We start from the raw sequence: 20,442 nt of genomic DNA, 5'->3' as shown, positions 1-20,442 counted from the left end.
TAATGGTCATCTTATGACTGGATAAAGATTTCTTTAAATGCCTAGAACCAGTAAGTCTTACAGTCTTTGTCCAGGGAGGGGCTCTGTGTGCATGCTAGGGCATGGCTTCAGAGCCAGCAGCTGCCTGGCAAACACTGCCTTTACCTCTCATATCCTGCTTGCACGGAGCCTCAGTGCTGGCCAGAAGTGAAGCCTAGGCCCTTCGAAGCATGAACACAGCCTTATGCATGAAAACGTCCCTACGAATGTGTGTGTTCTTCTAGGTTCCAGGAATATTTTGAAGTTTTTTCAAGGCCTCCTATAAAGACCTCATTCCCTAGTTTTTCCACTTAGGTTTTTTTGGTTAGCTTATTGTTTGCCCAATTATATCCACTGCCTCTGGAAGCAAGAGTGTTAAACAATTGTCTCTGGTTTCTTTTTTCACAAACGCCACTAAAGTAAAGGCTTTTGCATTATGCGGGCTCTGAGGTCAAATAAAGACAGCCTTGCTGGTGGGGTCTTTCAGGGAACCATTGACAGGTCAAATAATGACAGTTCTCTGGGTATGGGGTTTTGAAGGAGTGCCAACTTCATTCTTCCCCCTCCAATGGACTCCTAGGCTGTTGGCTTCCACTGTTATTGTGGGCTATTGGTTTTCAAGGCTACTATGGAGCTGAAGAGGAGAAAGGAGAATAGTGTTAAGTTAAAACATCCAAAGCTTGCTATTCTTACAAAGATTCAGTCATTTTTCTCCTCAAAGGAATACTCTCCTGATCTTTCCAAGCTTCTGGTTAATTTCAAGGGTTCTGAGAAGTTTGTTGTGACAATCTTTGCCATGATTCTTATTGCTTTTATGGAGTAAAAGATTTTCAGAGATTCCTACTCTGATGTTTTCAATGACATTGTTCGTTAACATCCTAACCCACTCTAATTTAATCTTTACTCCACCAAAAGAGGTCTCCCCCTTGTTGTTACCACCCAGTTCCCCTGGGTCACACCTCTAATCTACATCTGATGGCACTTAATGTCTATCCTGTGTAGCACTTTGTGAAGTTATAATTTCCCTCTTATTCGTGTGGTTATTTAATCAAGCTGTCTCCCCACTAGACTATTAGCATCTGCAGTCGGGCCTGTAGAGTGAACCTGCTCACTCCCTCCAAGCCAATAACTTTTCTGAGAACATCTTAGCAGAGGGCTGCTGCCACCTAAAGGTCAAGTTCATTTCTGGTCCAACTACGCAAGACCAGTGACTTGTGGGATAGGTGACTACCATTACTAAATTTCCGGAGGCAAGGATAAACCAGGGAAGAACTTTCTCCTGGCCAAGGGAGAAGGAGAGAGGAAAAGGTGTGGCTTTGTTGTTACCAGTCAGGCCCACCACAGATTCTTTTTTTCTTTTTAGGTACAATTTACACACAATAAATTTCACCCGTTTTATACAGACCACTCAATGTGTTCTGACAAATGCATTCAATCATGTAACTACCACCATAACCAAGATGTAGGACCTTTACATCAATTCTAAATGTTCTCTTGTACTCCGTTTCCATCATTCCCTGCTCCAGAGCCCAGAACACAAGCTTTTTCCTGTTAACCTGGAGCATGGAGCCTAGCACATTCTTTGAGCTCTCTAGACCTAAGAGCCCCAAAAGTGCTTGTCATTAGCCCTCTGCTTGCAAAGAAAGCCTCCGTGGAGATTGAGAGGATACTGTGGTCTTTATTCAGGATTCCAGAGGTTCTGGTGTGACCCTGGTCAACTCACCTGTCTGTGCAGGCTGATGAATTTCCGAGGGTCTCCATCAGCCCAGGGAGGGAGTTGCACGTCCCCCAGGGCTGTCCCATCCTGCATGCAGCCTGAGTGGGGTGAGAAACAACAGGACTTTGGGTAAACGGGAGCCCGAACTGGGCTAACAACCAGGGGATACACACACTGTGCTGTTCAGGACTGCTGATTCCACGTAGATCAGTCCTGCACAGGCCTTACTGCTTCCTGCTTCTTCTGTCTGTGAGTCCCCACCCTTATCTGCTTGGAATATTCCTTCTTGGTCTCCAAGACCTCAGCCATCCATAAGACCCTCCTTGCTTCCCAGACAGGTTTGTGCGTGATTCACAAGTCCTATAAAATGACAGTAGTGTCATCATTGTATGTCTTCCTTCCTGCTACTCTGTACCTTTTCATCTGGGCGCTTTTTATCCATTGCTAAAACAGTAAGGAGATCATAACAATAACAGTAAAAGCTATCGTATTTTGAGCACCTCACTATTCCAGGGCACTATGCTAGGTGCTTGGCACACATCATCTTATTGAATCTTCATTTAACGTTATAATTTATGCATTTTCTTTCCATTTTTAAAGTGAGGACAGCAAGGTTTTTTAGAGGCAGCTTCCCCAGACATTAGAAAGAGGAGTCTGGATCCAAGCCCAAGTCTCTCTCCTACCCATTAGCTGCACAACCTTGAGCGTGTTGCTTAACCTCTTTGGGATTCACTTTTCCTACCTGTTACCAAACCTCCCCCCTCTCCACCCAAGGCTGGTAGAGAAATGCTCACAATGTGCTCAGAAAAACTCCAGGCATACGACGGTCGCCCAGTAAACATTAGTTATGGTCTTGCTTAAACCCTGCAGGGCCTTCACAGTGCAACAAGAATAAAACCTTCTCCTCCTCTCTCTGGCCTACAGATTTGTGCCTGACGTGGCTTTTCTTACCATCAGTCTCAGCTCACCTGTCATCAACTCAGGCGGTCCTTCCTGGGGCCCAGCATAACACGGGGCCCTCTGAGTCACTCTTGAACCATTTTCCTACCTCGTTTCCTCGTAAAAATTCTCAGCATCAGACAGTATTTCGCTTCCTTATTTGTCTATATTTTCTATCCCTTCCTTCATCCCCGTACAGAATGTAAACACCTTCAGGACAATCTGTCCCAGGAGGCCCAACTAAATCCCCAATGCCTGAAAAAGTTTCTGCATACAGTAGGTGCTCAATAGCCCCTTGTTCCTGACTTCCCTGAGGACACCTGGTCATTGGCACATGTGTCATTTTGGCAGCTGAGCTCCTGTCCGTCTCTGCAGAAAGCCTCATCTTCCTTTCCAGGGCAGGAGTGGTGCTGTCCCTCGAGCACCGTCCTCACCCCAGGCTGGCTTCCGTCCCTGACTGACTCCTTTCGTGGGCCTCCCCACATCTTGTGGGAAACGCCCTTCGTGTCTGTCAGGGTCTCATCCCAGATGCAGGTGAGACATCTGAGACTCTGAACACTGCTCAGGCCACCAAGTCCCACGGGGTCCAACTTGCTGAGTGTAGGCTTGGGCTGGGCACATTTTCAATGCCCCACAGGTATTCTGGCCCCAAAACACAGCAGAAGAGGTGAGTACCCAGGGCAGTGGCCGCATCTCGCCCTCGCCCGCCGCCACCCCCCCTGCCCCCCGGCATCCGCCCCTGCCCTGGCTCGAGGTGCATGCCCCTGTGTGCTGTTTGGAGGAAGGAGGGTCCGAGGAAGGGGACCTCCGGAGCACAGGCGTGTGCTCGTGACAGTTCACGAGTGCCCTCCACAGGGGGAGTGACCCCATCATTTTTCCTCTGTGGGGAGAGTCGCCCACCCCCTGCCCCGGGCTCTGACCACACGTCCCCTTCCACAAGTCACCCTTATATCTGCAGCAGAGCTCTCCCAAGGTACACACACAGTCACCAGGGGCCTGCTCGCTGGGGCTTCCTGAAATTTTTGTTACTCTTCTGAACCAGTAAGTGAGAAGGCATAGTTCATCCTGGGGTGGGGCCCGAAGCACAGGAAAGAGGAGAAGCCACCAGCATCCCCATACAACCATCCTTACATGCCATCTAGCAAGAAATCCGTCCCAGGAGGCCCAGCTTCTCTGGGTCCAACTCACGGAGTCCAGGGTAACCCATTTGTGGACCACAGAGGAAAACAGGGACACAGAGGGGTGGAGGCTTGCCCAAGGTCACGTAGTAGGGCAGTGCTAGAACTGGCTGTTAGCAGGGCATCTCGCTGTAGCCTGAGGCCTGGGGACACCCCACAGGAAGGATCGTGAGTGGGCCAGGGTTCAGAGCAGCCTGGGGCCCAGAGTCCTTCCTTGGTTCCCACCTCGCCTTCGAGTACTGCCATGGAGGGGAGACCTCACAACAACCACGCTGGTCTGGTGAAGGACCTGTTCGTCTAGTTGCTCAGCAAAGATATTGATGAAATTAGTCATTACTGATGAGCTTCAGGGGAGCGATCCCTGCACTGCCCAGCCCACCCTGGCCACACCCCGGCCTCCACTCACCGAACTCCACAGCATTGCAGTTGACTAGGAACTCGGGGAGGTAGAAGAACTCTGGAGTCAGCTCCCTGACGTCACTCATGTTCTCTCTGGAGGCCGACTCCCACGCGTTCTGTACGCTGTGGAACATTCTGTCTGCCACATCAAAGCTTCCACCCTGCGAGGAAAAGGGGCCAACGTGATCACTGGTGTGCAGTGAGAACTCAGACTGTGTGGGCACTGCCTGTGTGTGCCTCACTTGTCTGCTCTGCCACTGAGGCACAGGTTCCGCCATGGGAGCTTTCTTTCCTTTCACGTTCATGCATGTTTGTTCAACCATCCTTGCATGCGTCCCATGGGTTCGTCGTGCATCTGTTCACTCAGCCATTCTCTGGACCCTTGCACAACAGGCTTCCCCAGAGCTGGGCTCAGATCAGAGACAGGAAAACTGGGGTCTTTCATCTGCCCATTCCCCACATTTGCAAAGGGCCCATTCTGAATCAGGCACAGACAGGATACAAACACCCCACTACACCCCAGAGTGGGGGCCAGCCATACCATGAGGGGATTCCAAGGTTCCTGGAGGAGCCGACCCCTGGTGAGTTTGCAAGCCTGGTGAGAGGGAAGACGGCAGAGTGTTCCGGGCAGAGAGGCAAGGCCAAGGCCAGGAGAAGCAGAAGAAAGCAGGCTAGGTCAGGGCCCTGCTGACATCTAACAAAGCAGCCCGACAAGAGACAACAGGTCTGAGGATGAAGAGCTGGAGGCACACCAGCCTCCCAGAGACAGGAAGCCGGTCCGTGAAGTCAAGATGTCTGTATGCTCTCCACGGCCAGCCCTGGTTCCAAGGCCCATTTCCACAGGTGGCCTGATGCATCCCAGCCTTGGAAACTAGCATTGGACCAGGAAGACTTAAAGCAAATTCTTTCCTTGGATTCCCTGCTCTTCTCACCTGAATCATTAAATCTCTTTAGTTGATGTTACCCCTATTTACCAGGTGGCTTTGGGGCTGGGAAGAGGAAGAACGTCCAGGCTTTGTGTCTCCTGAAGTTTAGGGTCACCCCAAAAACACCTCCCTGGGATTGAATAGTTCACTTGTCCCCATCAAGCTGGGCCTTTGTTCAACCAGAACTCCTCCTCCTTCTGCCAACTTCTACAGAGTTCTTGTGGCCCAAGAACAAATGGGTAGAACCCAGAAGGACGGTGCCCTCCTGTGCCCCCATCAGCTCCCTTCACTTCTCAGAGGCTGAGGTTTCTTGTCAGCATTTACCTAGGGAAGCTTTTGGGTAAGCAGCTACAGCAGTGGACGAAGGGTAAAGACGGGCCAAAGCTTTCTCTTGGCAAGTCTACTCTATGTTAGGTCCTTTATACAAACAGAGAGGATGGTTCTTAATCTTCATAGCAGGTGTATGAGGAAGGAATTGTACTTCCATTTTGCAGACCAGAAAACTGACACTCCTGAAAGTTTACTGGTTTTCCCAAGGCTATCAAAGCAATGAATGGCAGAACCAGGTCAAACCCATGGATGCAACACCAGAGGATATACTTTCTTTGCCCTTGTGCCAGTTTATTGGGGGAATCCCTAGGTCTGGGGCAAACGTGATCTACGACGTGTGGGGCAAGGGGTCTCAGCTCCTTCTGCAAAGGGACAGTCTGCCACATGCCTGAAGCAGGCCACACTTGGGCATCTTGGTGGTCTGATAGGTTTTCCGAGTCATACCTGAGGATCCATTGAGATCCATGGGTCATTCTCTGCACATGGACAGGGACACCGAGAAAGCCAGTTGCCCCTGGAGTCGCAATTGAACACAGTACCTGGGCAGCTTAAGGACATGGCTTTTCTCCAAGATCACTTTGCTCTTGGTGGACGTTAGGGGATGGTGCCCACCATCAGATTCAAATTGAAATGGAAACAAAATAGGGGGAGAGCTTTTAAATAAATCTGCACCTAACAAGTCGCTCATTGAAACATATTAAGAGCTTCGTATATTTAATCTGCAGCCCGAGTCTTAACATCTGCAGGAGATTGATGCCTTCTCGTCCTCCTGTATTCCTTTTGCAGCTTTTATGAGTGCTGATGGTAATCTCCTGAGAAACAATATGATTTGGTAATAAAAAGATTACCTGTATTAAATAAAAATAATATATACATAGGAAATATTGTTAGTGCTACAAATCTGGTTAAAGATATTACCACAAAGAAAAATGTTATTTTTTTCACAGCTGTCTAATGCATTTTAGCAAAAGTAATATCTTTAAAACTTAAGCCTGTATTATTTATAAAGGAAGCAATAACTGATTTTCCTATTTCCTATATTAATAAATGCATTTGCATACATTTGTTTCAAAATTAATGGGTTTTCTCCCCTCTGCAATACAAAAGAAATGCCAAATTCCCTAGAAGAAAAAGTACAGCTGCTTTGTTTCTTGTACTATAAGTCTGTGGGTTGATACAAACTCTGGTGGCTTCCAGCAATGAGTCCCAGCCAGGACTAGGTTTTCAGGAAAGGAAGGAAGGAGAAAAGGAAGAGAAGGTAGCAGAAAGGAAGGGAGAGAAGCAGCGAGGCAGGGAGGCACCATGAAGTTCTACAGAGTGCCGCCATCAGGAAAGCCCAAAACAAAATAAAATAAAACCACAACAAAATTAAGTCTAGAGATTGGATGGAAACAAAAGGATGAGAGAGAATTACTGTGCTAAGATTTGCTCCTAAATCGATTCTGCAGATACTCTTGAATATCAAGAACAATGAATCCTATGTGTATCCAACATACTGAAAAAAACAATAGTAAGATTATAATTATCTATGAAGGAACAGCCTCTAACATTGGCAGAAGACTTTTCCCATGTGACTTTAAAGCTAGAAGGCAAGGCAGCCAAGGCTGGAGGTTTCGGAGGCAAAAGGTACAGGCTTTGGATTTTATGTCCAACTGATATCACTCCTTCATGAAGATGCCAGAAAGATATTCTAAATATTTAAAGGGCTCAAAAACAATATCACCCTAGGTATCTTTCCTCAATTAAAACACGTCAAGAGGTGCAAAATTTTGCTACCCAGGACGAATCAAAATCGAACACAAAATAATGGGGAGAGAAAGGAACAATAAGGACTTCTGCTGGAAATGGACATGATTTAAAATTAGAAGTCCATGATTATGATACGTCTATTAAAACTGGAAACAGTCTTGAAAGGAGTGTTCCTTGTGTGTGAGACCAGGAAGTCTGTGTGCACCTGTGTCCCAGGGTAAGCATTTCAATAGCTACATTCTTAAATTTTCCAGTCTGCACAGGGAAACTCTGTTGCAAAATAACCATTCAACTCTTGACCAACACCCTCAGGAAGTTCAGCAATTACATGCACTCAAGGATACTTACACACCGGTATTTGTACGTGATAGAAAGTCTATTCTTCCTTTCCCATGGGACTGACCCAAATCAACCCACTGCCTCATCCAAATGATGGGATTGGTTTTATGAGCTGGCTGACAACCCATTCTCGTGACAGATGTTCTTTCCAGTAATTTAAAAGTGTCCCATGTAAACAAATCACTTACAGGATGCTGTGTGCACATCAGTTGATCTAAGCAGCTGTCCTTTGTCCATCAAAGGGGCAGTGTGCAGCAAGAGAAGAGAGCACCCTAGCTGTGGAACCAGGCAGACTTGCCTGGAATTTCAGCATTACTTACACTATGAACACCAGTGAATTTATCTTATCTTATCTTATCTTATCTTATCTTATCTTATCTTATCTATATTATGGAGAGAGAGAGAAAGAGAATCCCAAATAGGCTCCACGTCCCAAATGGAAGCCAACGTGGGGATCGATCCCATGACCCTGGGATCATGATCTAAGACGAAATTAAGGGTCGGACACAACTGACTGAACCACCCAGGCACCCCACAGCAGGGAGTTTTTCAAAGTCTTAATGTCTACCACACTCTTCTCCACAACCTTGGGTGACTGTTATAGTTGTGAAGATATGTATGTGTGAGCACATGAGTGTAAGTGTGCGTATGTGTGTGTGTGAGGTGCCTCCCACAGGGCCAGGGACACAGGAAGAGATGCCCACAGAGCCCCCCCCTACGCCCCTCTCCCTTCACAGACTAGGAACAAAGGAGCAATCCTGGGCTTGGGCCCTGACCTCAGTGTGCTTGGGGAAGGTAACCAGGGGCTCAAAAGAAGAAGAAAAAGACTGTAAAACTTATTGGAAGCAGAAGGTGGGATATGGGGGAAAGTGAGGAGGGGTGGGGTCCTGGGACAGGAGCAGGAGGAAAAGAGCAAGAATATCATCAGGGCAATTTGGAGACACTACCACCTCCAAAGAAATGCAGGGGTGAATGTGTGCAGTTGAGAGAGAGCTGGGCTTGACCTTCTGTAGGCTGCTTCAGAAAAATGCCAGGCTTGGGGTGCCTGGGTGGCTCATTCAGTTTATGCTCAGGTCAGGCTCAGGTCATGATCTCACAGTTCATGAGTTTGAGCCCCACGACAGGTTCTGTGCTGACAATGTGGAGCCTGCTTCAGATTCTGTGCCTCCCTCTCGCTCTGCCCCTCCCCTGCTTGTGCTCTCCTTCTTTCTCTCTCAAAAAGAAATAAACTTTAACAACAACAAAAAAGGAAGATGCCAGTCTCTAACACCCCACTCAGTGAGCTGAGCTATAGGTCTGGCGGCGAATTTGGAAAGCCTGTGTACCAGCCGGGCTGCCTCATCAGCCTTGCTCTTGACTGCGGGTGGGCTGACCCCAGAGAAGCCATTAGCTTTTCTTCCTGTAGGATGTGGCTCTTTACTCAATAAACAAAACCCACAAAGGCATTTTGAAAAACCTGCTGCCTACTCTTACAGGGACGAGGGTGGACATATACAAAGCACTTAGAAACAGCCAAATGGGGGGCGCCTGGGTGGCTCAGTCAGTTAAGCGTCCACCTTCAGCTCAGGTCATGATCTCACGGCTTGTGGGTTTGAGCCCCGCATCGGGCTCTGTGCTGACAGCTCAGAGCCTGGAGCCTGCTTTGGATTCTGTGTTTCCCTCTTTCTCTGCTCCTCTCCCGCCTGTGCCCTCTCTCTAAATAAATAAATATCAAAAAAAAAAAAAAAAAAAGAAAGAAAAAGAAACAGCCAAACGGTTCCCCCGCTGTATCTCCCCTAATTGCTAGCACCTACCATGTCAGAGGTTATTTTAAAGGAGTGGGGGACAGAGGCTCAGTTATTCAACACTACCAATTAGAAAGTTCTAGAGCCAGGACTTTGCCCCAGGTCTGCCTATCTCTATTACATGTGCCCTTTCTGATGCTCCTTGTTAGGTCAGTATAATGATAATTACACCTTTGTTTTGGACACAAGTGCACCCGGACCCACGGCCCTGCGCCTACGGAGTTCCCAGGTGTTGCTCCCGGGCGGTTCTCTGTTCTCTCTGCAGTTAGCATATGTCTTCCACAAACACCAGCCATCTCGCCTCAGGTGGTTCAGAAAACCCTTCCCCACCGCTGGTAACAGCTGCCTTCACACGGGCTGTGACTTAATTAACACAGCACTTTATTTCAGTTTCTTATTAAATGTAACAGCAGCAGCAGCGGGGCCACTGTGCCCTCGCTGGGGCGTGGCTGCCTTGCTCTGCCCTGCCCGGGCTGGCCTCATCTCGGCCCGGGCGTAACCTGCACTCTCGTCAGGGCATGAACAGGGCACGGCCCTGGGGCAGCGTGGCCTCCCGCTTGCTCGACTGTCTGAGGCTCACGGGCACGGGCGCCAGGCGGGTGAGGCGCCCGAGAATGACAGCATCCCAGGAGCCAAGCCCCCAGCTCTGGCAGACAGCGGCGTCATACCTGCAAGGGAGTGGGGTCAGCAGCACACAACCGGCTTGTGGCACCGCCCATCTGCCGTATTTTCTGGATTGTAAGACTCTAGCATTGGAATACCGAGTTTGAGGCAGAAAACCAAACACCAGCAACAGTGAGGAAGGCATCGATTCCAAGGCCAGCCCAAAGTCAGTGAGACGTAAACATAAAGGGAACAAAGCACCCCTCACCCTCGGGGATCAGAATACGCTGCACGGCAGTTCTAGGCTGTGCGGGAGGGCCCTTCCCTCTGCCCACAGCCCCGCTCAGGGGCAGGACACGGAGCCCAAGGAACACGCTGCATCTGCCCCTTGATAGTGCACCAGCCCGCACTGGGGGCAGCGCGTGGACACATGGCTCCCCACACCAGAGGCATTACCCTCGCCAAGCCATCAAGGGGGCAAGCAAGTCACTCTGGCTTATTCATGCTACTAGGAAGAGGCAGAGTTGGCCTAATGCATAAGGGGGAAGCATGCACCTTCTCATACTGACTTTTGTATGTCCATCTGGCTCTGGAAACGTCCAACATCCTCGGTTCCCTGCCCTCCAGATAAATAAAGAATCGCGCCTGGATTCTGCACCTTCTCTACCTTTCGTAGTCTTCCCTACCCCATGGTCCATGCTGGGGATGGAGGTCTAGGCCACTGAGAATATGATCAGGCTCGTTTACTTGTCACTACACAGGGGTGGAACAAAGGTCTCTTGAGAAGAAATGAGCCTGCCCCTAGGAGGCAGGGTGGGCCAGAGGAAAGAGCTGGACTTCAGGAAGATGCCAGAACATTCCTAAGGAGATCTGTGAAGGCCCTAAGATTCCCAAAGGAGAACCATGTAGCCTTTCACTCATTCCCTTGGGAGATAAAATTGATCTTTTATTCTAAGGAAAAAGCAGAAGATGGTGGGTTTTTCTTATGACTCACTAGAAGAGTCAGTTAAAAGTAGCACACATGGAGAACCTAAATGATCTCAACTCACATGGGCCAACATGCCACAGATAGATTTGAACCAGGAAAAACCAGGATTCACATCGGACTTCAACACAAGAGTCAAAGGGCTGAAACTAACATGGCTACATGTGTGCCACCCAAAAGCATATAAAATTGGTTCTATCTTGTACTGGTTTAGACCATCTCAAACCGGTCACCAATGGACCAAATCAGCTTTAAAAAGGTCAAACCAGGGGCACCTGGGTGGCTCAGTCGGCACTGACTTTGGTTCAGGTCATGATCTCGCGATTGATGAGTTCGAGCCCCACGTCGGGCTCTGTGCTGACAGCTCAGAGCCTGGAGCCTGCTATGGATTCTGCTTCTCCCTCTCTCTCTGTCCCTCCCCTGTTCATGCTCTGTCTCTCTTGCCTCAAAAATAAATGAACATTAAAAAAAACCTTTTTTTAAAAAAAGTCAAACTAGTTGTGACTAACTTCAAAGTGGTCTTAACCCAGTATCTTTGTGGGTTCGCAGCACACCTGTTTCACCTGGCTCATGCCATCTCCGAATGCTTCTATGTGGTCCAGACTGTCTTGAGTTAGCTTAGCCCAGAGGGGACCAGCTTGAACAAGTTCAGGCTTGCTCACACTACATCTGGCTGATTGCAGGGAGAAGAAGGGAAGTAACAGTGATTGATCACCTACGTGGTGTCAGGCCCTGAGCTAGGGGCTTTACCCCCATTTCCTTATTCAATCTCAACTGCTCAGGGAGCTGTGCATAATTAACCCTCATTTTCAGGGGTAAAAGAACTTGCAGAAGATTCTGTATCTGTTAAGCAGTAGAGCTGTGTATAAACCTTAGAGCTGACACCTTTTCTATTTCACTGTGCCCCCTCTCCATTGAAAGGACCCTTAGTAACAGGTAGGGATGGGGATTTGGCGTATTAGGCTGAAGGGACAAAAGAAAGCTTTTAAAGCATCCAGAACTGCCTGGAGGGAACGCCATAAGGGCACGCATCACCATCATCATCGACAGTGATCATCGCTTCTTGTGGATTAATGAGCAACATCTGGATGGGATTCCTGGCATGGGCTAGAGCTCTGGGACCGTTTGTTCTCCAAACCAAACTTACTTAAAATGCTTGTTGCCTGAGAAAGGCTCAGGGGAAGCACACTTATTATTTTTGAGTGAATTTCCAGGGAGAGGAGGTTATACAATGTCTAGACAATCCATGCCTTTAAGGAGAACGAACACTGAGCCAAGAAACCAGACAGGAGGGATTTTGCTCCTTATGGGAGAAATCACCTTGACCTTGCCTAACCCGTTCCTGCCCGGGGCTCAGGAGTTAGATTTAGTGCTGACCCAAGGTAGCCTTTGGTCTCTCAGGGGCAAGGTCACCTGAGCACAAGAGCGACCTTGTTGGTGAGGTCAGACCAAAAACCACAGTTCCTGGAATACTCGTGGTTTCTCTCTGATGAACTTTGCTATCGGAGTAAGTCTGTGCATTTTCGGTGGCCTGCTGCCCACCATGGCTCGAGCCTTCCTCTCCATAGGACACTTCTAAGGCCCGGAGCAGGTGAGGCTTTACACTTGGGCTGTGTGCTGCATTCACTTTGGAGTTGACTGAGCCAGCTGGCTGCAGCTGGGCTACCCAGTGGCTCTCTCCAGTCAAAAACTGTGCCCCTGGGACAACCTGGGAAGCAGGATCCCAGTGATAAGGTCAGAAGGGAAAGGGAGAAAATAAACTTCTCAGCTGCCTGCAAAGGACTCTGTCCCAGCAATCCCACCTGCCTTGGACAGCACCACCCACCGAGAGCCAGACTTGCTCACCTCACGGTGTACAGGGCCACCAAGGAAAACACAAGGAGGCCCAGATATATATTTAAATTGCAGATAAACAACAAATAATTTTTTTAGTAGGAGTCACTTTATCTGGAATTCGAATTTACCTGGGCATCCTGTATTTTTATTTGTGGAGTCTGGCAACCCTAAGCTGGCATGATGAATGATCTATTAGTTTATGGGTGGGTAAGTTGGTTAGTTTCTCTCTGGTTCAGCTACTCCTTATTCAAATGCTTTGTCCTTTTAAGCCTTTCAGCCTGTACTTAGCATAGCTGTCTGCATTCTGATGTCACAGTGATATTCTTTTCACTTTTCCTTCTTTGTGTTTATTTTTCCGAGTTTTGACCACCTACCTTCAAGGAAGTCCTCAAGCTTTCTGCTCTTCCTTTTCCACTAAAACCTACTTATGTTAAGTATGTTTTTGCCCATATCTCTCATTCCTTATTTTTAGAGTCTTTTTGCAAGACTATTGGGCAGACATTGCAGGTGTCACTGATAATGAGCAGCCTGCCTTGGTTGGACTGTCCAGAATCCTGGAGCCAGCATCAAGTGGGAGTCACTGGCTGAAGACTGGATTTGTACCAGGGAGATCCCTATTTCACCCAAGCCCAGCTCTTAGTCGGTGAGATATAGGTGTGTGTGTGTGCATGTGCATGTGCATGTGTGTAGGGGAGTAGAGGAACTCACCTGCAAAGAGCAGAAGGCCTGGGTATAGGGTGGCATCCGGACCAGGTAGGAGGCGACAATGATGGCCGAGGAGTAGTGAGTGTAGTAGTGACACTGGACGGTCATGTCTCCTGCAATGAAAGGACATGCCTGGGATGGATTTCTCACCTGGACTGGGGCAGACTGCAGACACACTGCAGACACACAGGCTCTACAGTGCTCAGGCATGAGCAGCGAGCATAAGCCCTGCTCAAGAGAGCACCCGCAGGCCAGTGGAGCCTTGGTTCTGCTCACAGATGTCATTATAATTTGGCCAGGAGCCACCCATGGTGAAAAGCACATTCAAGACCCTCAGCTGCACCCCTCAAGTCCTCAGTGTTCTACTCTCAAGAATGTGGGCACAGCCAGGCTCTGGGAAGGCGGTAGTCAGGATTCATGGGGAGACAGTGCTTTGGTCTTCTGACTTAAAGGGTACCTAGAAAGCCTACGATCCCAGCAGCACAACCAGCAAAGGCCTGAACCAGCTCCCTACAATGACTGCGCAGTCATCTTGCTTCCAGCCCCAGGCCTGGCCTGAAGCCCCCCCTTGTGCTGAGCAGGAGTTCCCTAAGTCACAGTTGTCTGGAGATGGTTGCAGGTCCCAAACCCAAAGGGCAGCTCAAATGCACACCCAGAGTGAGATGGGAGAGAATGGGGCCAAAGCCAGTGGGATAGAGTACTCTCCTGGCCTGCTTCTGTGGAAACAATTCAACAACACCTGGCAGTCGGAGGAACAGCAGGGCAAGAAGGGCTTGCCCAACCTTCCACATCCTCCCATCTGCCCCCAGCAAGTCTGAGAGCCGGCCCCATGCGGAGCAGGGGTCCCGGGCAGGCCTCCACAGGCTGTGCAGGATGCAGCAGGAGCCTCCCTCTCCTGCTGAGAATTGCTCACTAAAAGCAGGGCCTCTGGGCCATAAGCCTTTCCAAAGTATGCCACCTCTGGGTCCCAAGGGAACTTGTCATGGTTCCTGGATGGCTGCTTCTTATTTTAAATTACACATTTATTGCAAAGCGTTTGACCAAACCAATGTAGCTAGCATCAAATGCATGGTAGAAAAATTTATTTTTAAAATACATTCAGGGCTCCTGGGTGGCTCAGTCAGTTAAGCGTCCGACTCTTGATTTCAGCTTAAGTCATAATCTCACAGTTGGTGAGTTCAAGCCTGCATCAGGCTCTATGCCTGTTTGGGATTCTCTCTCTCTCTCTCTCTCTCTGATACACACACACACACACACACACACACACACACACACTCTCTCTCTCTCTCTCTCAATAAATAAACTTAAAAAATACATATTCATTGAAGTTTAAGAAGTGAATAGATCTAAGGAAAAAAATTAAGGCAATAGGAGTTCCAGACGCATGTGAATGTGGCAAAAATTGTAAAGGTGGGGGCGCCTGCGTGGCTCAGTCTGTTAAGCGTCCGACTTCGGCTCAGGTCATGATCTCGCGGCCCGTGAGTTCAAGCCTCGTGTCGGGCTCTGTGCTGACAGCTCGGAGCCGGGAGCCTGCTTCGGATTCTGTGTTTCCCTCTCTCTGACCCTCCCCCATTCACGCTCTGTCTCTGTCTCAAAAATAAATAAACATTAAAAATTGTTTTTAAAAATTGTAAAGGTGATATGCAGATGAACAAAGTTTGGGAACTAGGTTCTGGAGCCTAGATACAGGCTCTGCCATTTAGAAGGTGTGATCTTGAACTCATTGCCTGAACTCGCCAAGTTTCAATTCCTTTCTCTTTGAAATGGGCCATTGTATTTCTGCACGTAGGCTGGCCTGTGCCAGGAATATAGAAAATGCTGAATGAATGCTACCTCCCTCTGCCTCTGCTGGCCCCTGGGTATGGAGGTATCAGCTCTCAGCACAGTAGTTCTCAGTCCTGGCTGCACCTCACCAGAATTTTTAGAGCTGGGGCCCAGACATCAGTATTTTTAACACTCCCCACACCCAGGCCCAGGTGATTCTTCCACACAGCCCGGGTGCAGGCCAGTGGATTCGAGCTGTTCTCTAGCCTAACATAATTGTTTCCAGGCTAAGGGACAGCCTAAATAGTTACCAAGGATCATTTCAAAGCATTCAGATGAAAAACACTGCAGAAAAAGTCAAGCTGGGATCTACCCACCTTCAGTTTTCTCAACTTCTTTAAACCTCTGGATAAATTTCAGCTTCCTTTCCTTGGTCTGAGCCCCCATGGGCCTTGAGAGATCGCGGAAAGTCTTGGGATTCGTCAAGTTCAACGTCTAGAAGGCAGATGTGTGGCTGGAGTTAACTCCCCTCAGACCCTCTTGTGACCCAGCGAGACTTCAGGAGCCACACTCTTTAGTTTTATGGTTCTCTTTATTGGTTTATTGTCGTTTGGTCTGGCCCCCCTCTGGTGATTAGCAGGCGTGCTGGGGTTTTATGGCCCCAGAGCCAGTGATCCACAAAGACTTAATAGGGGAGAGATGGAAAATAAGAGGAGGGGAAGATTGAGTTCACACTGAACCTGTTCCAAGTTGACCCAAATCAGAGCATCGCCACCAGTGACTGAAAAGAGACTTTCAAAGGAATCCCTGTTGTCTATGAGGCTCTTGGCTCCAACCCTCACAGGAGAGCAGGATACTTCCGTAGTTCACAGTCCTTCCTTAGAATCAAATGTATTCTCTAGGAAGTTAGAAGTCCTCTGGAGAGGAGATGTGAGGAACGGCCTCATTTCTTCCAGAGCCCACTCCCTTCCGGGCAGTGAAATGTCGTCCCTTCTCCTGCCCCGGGGAATATAATACACAGCAGTGGAGACCTGAAGTTTTTAAGGCTAGGTGTCCTTGGAGATGTTTGCTTTCAGCAGAGGTGTTCTATGTGTTAGGAGAGGAACTATGCATTCTCCAGGATTTGCATGTCTTATAGAAAGTGTTTCTTTGAACCTCCTTTCCTTTTCACTAGCAGTGAATCACTGCAGTCCCCCTAAGGAGGCAGGGCCAGTCCCCATCTCACACCTACAGAGCCGGGGGCGGGGGGGGGGGGGCGAAGCGAAGCAGGCACTTCTCAGACCCCTATGACAGATAGATGGCACATGTGGAGACCCATGCCCAGCGACTGCTGATTTTGCCAGGACAGAATGTGGGTTCATAGCCACTAGATCTCCAGATTCTCCAAAAGATAGTGTAAATCCAGATTTTTAGGAGAAACCTCCCAATTATTAAATATGGGTAAGTAATCAAAATTTGGGGCTAAACAAAAGGAGCTCGTAAACCCCCACTTTGCAACATGTGAGTTAAAGCTGGGATTTGCATGTTTCATTTTTGAAATACCTCAGCCCCAAGTGGATCATTAGGGAAATAAAAGGCAACATATGGCTGGTGAGAAAAGTTTTGTGTTAAGTGTCTTAAGCGGGGATGGGAGGTCATAAAAGACTGAGGCTCCCTCTCCCAAAGCCTGGCTATCAGCCATCCAAACAGCCCTAGGCAGGACTGGCCAGGGCTTGCCTGAACCAGGACCCAGCCACCTTCCGTGCTTTAGACACTACAACCCTCTGGACGGCCAGAGCTCAGCTGGTTGGGACAGTGCTTCATCACCAGGTCGTTCCCAGCAACATCACCTTGGCCCAGCTGTGCGAGCTGTCCTCCTCCCCTCCCTTGCCTGCTGAGGTCCAGGGACACAGACCCAAAGCAGAAATTATCTGGTATTGCCATCAGCCTTACCCAACCCTTTGTGTCTCAGTCTAGATCCTGGGTAAAATCTACATACCAACATCTCAGTTGCTGAGGTCAGGCTACCAGGCAGTGATTTCTTCTCTTTGGGTCTCTCTCTGTCTCTCTCCTCTCCTCTACCCACACCCCCACCCCCCTGCCCAAATACACATGTTGATTCAAGGAACAAGTTCCATGGCCTACTGCCCTTGAAGGACTAGCGTTGGTCCATGGCAGTGTCTCAGCAGGTGGGGATCAGTTGCCTTGATAGCAGTGAGTCAGCCGGGAAGCCCTCTGGGGCACATGTTAGCAACTGTCCTCATCATGTTGATCATCCCATATGTGGGGTCACCTTCCCACAGGTGGGGCTGGACAGAAACCCAAGCAGCCAGATTCCAAAGGCCTCCTCTGGGGTGAGGGGCCGAGCACAGAGCAGCCCTCAGGGCCAGGTGGACTGAACCTTGCAGTGGGGGCTCTGCGTGCTGATTTAGTATGCTCTGGTCTTCATGGTCAGAAAGCCTCAGGACATTTGAACAGCATCCATGTGAATACTGTACCTGTGAGGTGTAGTCGGCCAGGACCCAGGGAAACACGGGATACTGCATATAGTCATTGTACGTCCTTCCAGCCATGGTGTTGAGGTGCATGAGATACTCAAAATTGCTGATGTCCCTTTTCTACCAGAAGAGACGAAGAAGAGATAAAGCAAACATGATTGGCATCTTCCTAAGGGCCACAGGAGGTCAATCCCTAGTCTTCTGCAGCCCTCACTGTGTGGGTGAGAGCAGGCAGCACACATGTCCACTGCTCCCCGTGCACCTTCTGCACAAGCCAGGCCCGATCCCAGAGACTGTGCTAATTGCAAAGGGAACTGAAGCAAATATACTCAGGAAGCAAAGTCAACCAGAAAAAAAATATATAGCTCAGCAGTCGCTAGCCCAGGATAAAGCCATCTTTTCAGTTAACTGTTGGGTGTGAAACTCAAAAGTTGATTAAAACAAGAGCACAGATGCTGTGGGTAAACTTACTGCTGGCCTTTTTATGATTTAAAAAAATTAGCTGAGGGGACCTTGCGGTCACAGAGAAAGAAGCCCTCGCTGAGAGGCTGAATGATCGGTCTTCTTCTGGGGATTTAGGGACTTTCTGTTCTGTCCCTGCCTATTGGGATAACACTCATTTTGAGGGCCTTAAAACGTACAGTCAAGGTGGAATCAGGGACTGTGTTTGGGAAGACTTTACCAAGGCCAGTGGGTGAATGAACTGCCCACCTCTTATTTGGGACCCGCATTCTGTAGTCTCTCTTGGCCCTCTTGTTGGAAAAGGGTTTTGGACAGGAGTGACCAAGCATTCACTTCTTGTTGCCACATGATGTCTAGGACTGGCCTTCTTGAGGCCCCTGTGCCTCTCACGAGAACCAGAGGCCAAATGTGAGTCCATTCAAGCTGGGAATCACGTGTCTTCTCAGAACAAGAAGTGAACGCGTGTGCCCCTCTAGATTGTGTCCATTTACACATATGTGTATATCTGCATGGGTGGAGCATGTGCGTGCACATGGGACATGTGTACGTGCACACACACACACACACACACGCACACGTACACTACCCAGCTCTGACTCCAAGCCTCAGGTACTGCTTTTGATCACTGAGATCTTTTGAGGGAAATATTTGGGACATTTTGATAAATTAGAAAATAAGACCCCTCCAACTGCTGGGATCTGAGCTATTTTCTGATTTGCATGCCCAGAGGGTTTTCCCAGACCTCCGGTCCTCTAAGGGGGTCACTGTACCTGCCACCTCTGTAGCATGGTCCTGTCGGAGCCGGGGTATCGCCTGTGGAACAGAAAACAATAGTGGTGACCAAATATCTCAAGGTATGGATGAGGGGAGAGGTGGCAATTTCTGGGGATCTATGGGGCCAGGAAAGCCACAGACTTCCAGGGCACACAGCAGCTCGCCTGGCAGGATAATAATAACAAGATTATCATCTAAGTTCTTCTTGCCCCCACACCACCCTGTCACTTTGGTTCTGCTGTGATGCTAGAATATTCTACTGCTTTAGTGTGGCCTGTGGAGAAGTCATAGGGCCATGCAGAAGCAGGCTCAGAGGCCTCGCTACCCCACACTAGATTTCCCATGGGCACGTGTCAGCCTTCCTTACCCATGTAAGTATAATATATGTGATTATTATATACTGACATGTGACTATAACTTATGTATATAGTTTTAAAAATGCAAATAATAGGGGCACCTGGGTGGCTCAGTCTTGATCTCAGCTTAGGTCATGATCTCATAGTTCGTGGGATCAAGACCTGCATTGGGCTCTGTGCTGACAGTGCAGAGCCTGCTTGGGATTCTCCCTCTCCCTCGCTCTCTGCCCCTCCCCATTCTCTCTCTCTCTTAAAATCAATAAAATTAAAAAATTAAAATAATATACGGAAGGCCACAAGATGTAAGAGTCTCTGCACTACTGCTCCCACTCAAGAAGTAGCCACAGTTAACAGTTTCAAGAATAGTTTTATTCCATGCCTGTCTATTGCTTACATTGCTTTTTTAAGTTTATTTACTTTGAGAGGGAGAGAGAGAGAGAGAGAGAGAGAACACAAGCAGGGGAGGGGCAGAGAAAGAGGGAGAGAGAGGATCTCAAGCAGGCTCCACATTGTCAGTGCAGAGCCCTATGCAGGGCCCGAACTCACGAACCATGAGCTTATGACCTGAGCCAAAATCAAGAGTCAGGATCTTAACCAACTAAGCCACCCAGGCATGCCCACTATATTTAAAAAAATTTTTTTTAGTGCTTGTTTTTGAGAGAGAGAGAGAGAGAGACAGAGGGTGAGCAGGGGAGGGGCAGAGAGAGTCAGGGACACAGAATCTGAAGAAGGCTCCAGGCTCTGAGCTGTTTGAGCTCCGATTCAGGGCTCAGACTCACAAACCATGAGATCATGACCTGAGCTGAAGTCCGATGCTTAACCGACTGAGCCACCCAGGCGCCCCTTGTATTTTTTTTAATTGATGATACGTGGATAATCTTATTTGTGCCTTGTCACTGGCTTCCCAACACTGTGTGTAAGGGTTAAATTGTAGCGTAGGGCTAATGCTTAGCTTGAAAAATAACAGCTTTGTGTTGACACTGAAGGTTAAGAGATAACAGCCTTGCTTTGCTCTGGTAAACTACGCCTCATACCCTTGTAAATTAGGCTTCACCAATTAAGGAAACAAAAGTTCAAAAAAAAGAGTGTCAGAGGCAGGGT

General features: G+C 48.7%; 1 protein-coding gene and 1 long non-coding RNA gene across 8 annotated transcripts in view; both read right to left on the bottom strand.

Moving 5' to 3' along the window:
• Positions 1–20,442, bottom strand: part of WDFY4 (WDFY family member 4) — a 292,598-nt gene that overhangs the window by 23,414 nt on the left and 248,742 nt on the right. For all 7 annotated transcript variants that reach the window (XR_008291964.1, XM_053206796.1, XM_053206793.1 and 4 more), the window contains 6 exons: positions 18,982–19,024; positions 17,750–17,869; positions 15,650–15,767; positions 13,512–13,621; positions 4,259–4,412; positions 1,742–1,833 (listed from right to left, as the gene is read on the bottom strand). Coding sequence is in view for 6 of the 7 variants with exons in the window: in XM_053206796.1 (XP_053062771.1) it covers positions 1,742–1,833; positions 4,259–4,412; positions 13,512–13,621; positions 15,650–15,767; positions 17,750–17,869; positions 18,982–19,024 (637 nt within the window). In the remaining variant the exon portion in view is untranslated. The remainder of the gene's footprint in view (positions 1–1,741; positions 1,834–4,258; positions 4,413–13,511; positions 13,622–15,649; positions 15,768–17,749; positions 17,870–18,981; positions 19,025–20,442) is intronic.
• LOC128312551 (uncharacterized) overlaps positions 19,778–20,442 on the bottom strand; it is a 6,104-nt gene continuing 5,439 nt past the window's right edge. The window contains exon 2 of the long non-coding RNA XR_008291969.1: positions 19,778–20,251. This is a non-coding gene — a long non-coding RNA (uncharacterized LOC128312551). The remainder of the gene's footprint in view (positions 20,252–20,442) is intronic.

Source organism: Acinonyx jubatus, chromosome D2 (assembly GCF_027475565.1).
Source record: "Acinonyx jubatus isolate Ajub_Pintada_27869175 chromosome D2, VMU_Ajub_asm_v1.0, whole genome shotgun sequence".
NCBI classification, from domain to species: Eukaryota; Metazoa; Chordata; class Mammalia; order Carnivora; family Felidae; genus Acinonyx; species Acinonyx jubatus.
This window is presented reverse-complemented; position numbering and strand designations above follow the sequence as displayed.